The sequence below is a fragment of the Ciona intestinalis genome, unplaced genomic scaffold (genome assembly GCF_000224145.3).
Source record: "Ciona intestinalis unplaced genomic scaffold, KH HT000114.2, whole genome shotgun sequence".
NCBI classification, from domain to species: domain Eukaryota; kingdom Metazoa; phylum Chordata; class Ascidiacea; order Phlebobranchia; family Cionidae; genus Ciona; species Ciona intestinalis.
In genome coordinates this window covers 3,893-8,859 of record NW_004190436.2, presented here as the reverse complement: position 1 = coordinate 8,859, position 4,967 = coordinate 3,893, and the positions used below count along the sequence as shown (strand labels likewise).

Here is a 4,967-nt window from a genome sequence, read left to right as displayed (position 1 = left end):
TATGATACGCGAATTGACTTGGAAAACGCCCTAAACACCTAATCGGGAACTGAAGTCAAATTTTATTATTGGTGTGCAGGTATAAGCCTTACTGATCTAAATCTACAACCTAAATTTTCTTTTTAAATAAATATGGTATCCTTTTCGAGTCCTCACTTATATTTGCACTAATGACGCCACGGCTGGTGTGACGTCACATAGAACAGACATTATAAACTTTGACTTTAGTTCCCATTAATTCCAAGTCGTTCCATTCCTGTCTGCTGAAAATCTAACAGTAGCAAGGGATAATATGGTGTTATTTTACACAGGCTTGTCTAGCATCTATCGTGGTCGTAGCAATCAAAGGAATGCTTAAGCAAGCTTTGGATTTACCGCCGATGTGGAGAATTAGTAAACTTGATGCATTGGTTTGGATAGTTACAATGTTGGCGACCGTATTTTTGGATGTGGTAAGCATTAAGTTAATATAGAAGATAGAACGTATATTTTACCAAGAGATTGTAGCCTTTAAAGTACACAGACAAATCTTGACATTACATGGTATAGAATAATGTAGTGTGTTTCTGCCAAGATAAAAACTGTTGTAGTTATAGGTATTGGTTGTGCAGTAGAGTGCAAAAATACATGACACCTTTAGCACATATTATCCAAATATCTTGGCCGTGTTTTAAACAATTAACAACGGTGAATGGGAGTCCCATATATATTTCTTAAATGTTCTTTGTTTTCTCCAAATAAGACGAGAAAATAGAATGAAAAGGTGTCCCATCTTCCCCCACCCTAATATATATAGTAGAATAATACTGTGTTTCGGCCAAGAGTCAGAGGTATTGGTTTGATAATAAGATCATTTTATCTTGTTACAGACAGCAGGTTTGGTAGTTGGGATATTGATGTCTCTTTTTGCGGTTGTCATTAGAACACAAATTGTAGCAGCGGAAAAAATAACTCAAGTTAAAGATACGGAAGTGTACAGAAAAGCTGGATCGTTTCCAAACTCGGTAACTCTATTTGAATGAATGTAACTTGTTTATCCTCGCGCAGCAGGGCAATGACAGTCGTCAAAACACGGGTGTTCTGTTTCATATACACCTCTTGGGGAATATATGAGTTACCACTTATGTAAGACGTAAGGGTATTCATTTTTTCATTTTTTTGTAATATGTGACTGAAAAATCAGACAACTTATAAGGGACTACTGAGTTGGAGAGTTTACCGGCAAGCCTGTTGATTTACACAATCAAAATAATTTGTATTTAAAACATGGCAACATATATTGTAGGAGAACGAGAACAAGGAAGTTGTTGTTCTTGCATTCAGAGGAGCTTTACATTACGCTAACAAGCAATTTTTCGCACGAGCCCTTACAAGATGTAGCGGAGTCGACCTTGCCAAGGATTTAACAAGGAAAAAGAAGCTTGATATGATTAGGAAGAAAGCAATATTAGAAATGCAAAAGGAGGTATGTTTGTAGACTTAGCTCATACTAAACTTTTCAAGTTGTTTGTATATGGGTGGGGAAAGATGGGGCCCATATATAGCAACTAGTATCCAGATACTCTGAACCTACAGCTATAAAGACCAGGTTTTATGTAGGCTTTCTTAATTAGTAATGTAATAACGTATACATAAAAGTAGATGCCATAAAAAGGCATGTCAACATTTAACACGAAGTTCTAACAAAGTTTTACCGCAATACCACTATGTTAGCTGCACAACGAGAGCTGTCGGTTTTGTTCAATACCGGTTCGGTCGAAAACGTTACACGCGCGACGAAGACCAATTATCGGTAAAGGTAAAATACGGCAAGAAGGGTCCTCTCGTGAATTCACAGCAAACTACATGAAAGCAAATGTTAAATAATAAAAAGATTATTAATGGCACTCATTCCTATCTAATACAAATAACCCAAAACTTTAGGGCAACTCAGACTTATACTGTGCCACTTCATACAAAAACCTTACGCTACCACATTAAACTGAAGTAAAATATCCCATGCAGATTATGGAAAACATCAGCGTGATCGAAATCAGTGAAAACAATTCAACTAGTGAGATGGACATAGAAATGGGCAGTCAAGATCTCAGTAGAAGTAATTGGATTATATAAAAACAATCTGAAAAATGTTCCAAAACAGTAATCTTATAGATTGTCTAAATTGTCAGCTAACATTATATAAAAAAGAACCCCCACCACACACACAAAAAAAATTTACAAAGTTACATATATGGTAACTCGTAAGCTAAGATTGGGTGTATGAATTATTTTCCCGCCATGCAAGTCTAAATAAGTTACATTCATTTAATACCAAACTTTGTTTGAAATTTGTAACACATAAACGATATTACGAAATCGTGTATAAAGTCTCATCCTTATTTTCACACAGATGGATTAGGTGCCGCTGTTGCGGAGGCAGAAAGAACGAAATCAGTACGAGTGAAATGTATTGTGATTGACTGTGGCCAAATAAACTTTATGGACGGCCCGGGTGTAAAATTTTTAATAAAGGTAAAACGAAGAATATGAACAACAGCATCATATGTATAGATAAATAATAACAACTTATACCACGTTAATTGATTCGCGCAAACACGTAGCATTTCTTACATATTCCGTGGGACAAGAATGTCACTTTTAGCACATAATGTCCAAATATCCTCATCGTGTTTTAAACAATTAACAACGTTTCATGAGAGTCGTGAAGATACGTTTTTTTAATTCTTTAATAGTTTATGTTTACTACCTGATGGGAAGACAAAATAGAATGAAAATGTGTCCCATTTTCCCAATCCTATTATATATACTTTTACACAAACCTGTTAACCCATCTTATTGCAATTTTTTGCGTCCTGGCGAAAATGTTTTTATAAGCTTTGATGATGTGTTATACCGTTTTTAGATGTTTGAAGATTACGAGACATTGGAGATAAAAATGCTTCTTGCTAACGTCTGCAGTAAGTTGCCTATTCTTTTTTTTAAGTAAAATACTTTTGAATGAATGAATGTAACTTATTTACCTTCGCGTCGCTGGGCAGTCGTTATACCACGGTTGTACCATTAAACACCTCGTGCTGGATTACGAGTTACCACGTATGTAAATTTTGTGGGCAATATTTCTCTGGCAAGATTTTTTTGTTTTTATGTATTATCGATGTAACATCTTGTAAACACATTGAACTGGCCGAATTACTAAGCTAAAGCAACTAAATCCGTAATCTATTCCAGGCGAAGTCTTCCACATTCTTACAGTCGGCGGATTTTTGTCAAAATTTGGTGATGACGTCATTTTTGTATCAGTGCATGACGCAGTCACGTGGTGGCACTCAAGAGCGTCATTAAAAACTAATCACGACTCAAATAATAAAACAACTAGACTCTAGATTCCATTTAGCTATCAATGCTTTGAAGGCCTTTGGAATTTTGTTCTGTTGTTGAGTTTGCGAAAGTTTATATCTTGTGTTGCGAGAAACGGAAGTGATACACTTTACTGAACTGTGCCCTTTAATAATTTCATATAGACGTTGTCTTACCTAACTATATGTGTCAAGTTATATTTAACGCTATCCTACAAGATGATAAACTGTTGTTACGAATGATTATGTTTTCTAAATCATAACAATGTAAAACGACAACTCGGACAATAATACATTAACCTCCATCAAACCAAAATAAACGACAGGTAAAACTTATTTGTGGTAGAGTGCTTTTTTATACGCAGTCTGGTACCCCATCAGTCATCCTCTTTCTTTGACCAATCAAATCTCTCTGTTGTGCTTCGGTGACAACAAATTTCTACAAAACGCAGGTCCGAGCAAAATATAAATTAGGTCGTTTAAAATTATCCCCTAACCTAAGCGTAACAAAGCTCGGTTGGTTATAAACGAGAAGGGCTGGTAATTATTAGCCTGTGTTCTAAATATTCTAAAGGTAAACATATAGATGATCAGGAAGGGCGCGAGCAGAACTCATATATAGCCGACGATAAAAAGGGATTTATACACGCAGATTACAATATAATTTAGGCTCAAAAAGTAATTAGAAGTAGACAAGATAACATTAAACTTGTTTTACTCACATGAACTCATAAGTTGTCGTTTTCTAGACCGTTATAAACTATTTAGTAAGGTAGAGAAACATGGGACACCTTTTCATTCTATTTTCTCGTCTCACTTGGTCGTAAACTATAAAAACATTTAAAGCTTTTTAAAAAAAATGTAATTGTTTAAATAATTTCTTAAAACACGATCAAGACCTTTGAATATTATATGTGCTAAAGGTGACCCTTCTTCCTCCGCCCTACTATACTTGTCTTATGGTCCTGAAGCTCATTTCACAGTTTAGTTAGACTGCTTCAAGCCTTTCAATGATAAAACCCTATTTAAGGTGGGTGTACACAGTATCCGGAATTCGTCCGTTTTGTCTGTTTTGTACGGATTTCCCTGCCGCATGCGGAACTCGGTAATGGGTTTGCATACGACTTCGTAAGCAAATTCGCACGCCGGATACTGTGTACAGCCACCTTTATGCAGCGTATTTGTCGTAGCGAAATGCAGACACAATCAATGTTCGTAGAGATATAGTAGAGTGGGGGGAGACGGGGTCGGAAGCTAAAGTGTCCATGTCCCCTGGCCACCCTCTACCAACATGGACATGGCCAGCTACCAACATGGACATGGCCAGCTACCAACATGGACATGGCCAACTACCAACATGGACATGGCCAGCTACCAACATGGACATGGCCAACTACCAACATGGACATGGCCAGCTACCAACATGGACATGGCCAGCTACCAACAATGGCCGGCTACCAACATGGCCAGCTACCAACATGGCCAGCTACCAACATGGCCAGCTACCAACATGGCCAGCTACCAACATGGCCAACTACCAACCTGGACATGGCCAGCTACTCACGAATACGCGTTGCAATTTTTTTATTGGGCGGTTTTTGTGTTTAATAT

At 37.1% G+C, this 4,967-nt stretch overlaps 1 protein-coding gene across 1 annotated transcript; it reads left to right on the top strand.

Annotated features, from left to right (window-relative positions):
• Positions 1 to 234: 234 nt before the first annotated feature.
• LOC100180166 (solute carrier family 26 member 6-like) lies at positions 235 to 3,615 on the top strand. Its single transcript, XM_002121757.5, has 7 exons — positions 235 to 452; positions 870 to 1,004; positions 1,286 to 1,465; positions 2,005 to 2,095; positions 2,390 to 2,511; positions 2,903 to 2,957; positions 3,229 to 3,615. Exons 1-7 carry the CDS (start codon positions 351 to 353, stop codon positions 3,381 to 3,383), a joined length of 840 nt encoding a protein of 279 aa, XP_002121793.4. The 5' UTR covers positions 235 to 350; the 3' UTR covers positions 3,384 to 3,615.
• Positions 3,616 to 4,967: the final 1,352 nt, after the last annotated feature.

Coding starts and splice junctions, on each gene's coding strand:
- LOC100180166 (XM_002121757.5), top strand. CDS start 351: ATGCTTAAGCAAGCTTTGGATTTACCGCCGATGTGGAGAATTAGTAAA. Junction 1,466..2,004: donor TATTAGAAATGCAAAAGGAG/GTATGTTTGTAG, acceptor TATCCCATGCAG/ATTATGGAAAACATCAGCGT. Junction 2,096..2,389: donor CAGTCAAGATCTCAGTAGAA/GTAATTGGATTA, acceptor ATTTTCACACAG/ATGGATTAGGTGCCGCTGTT.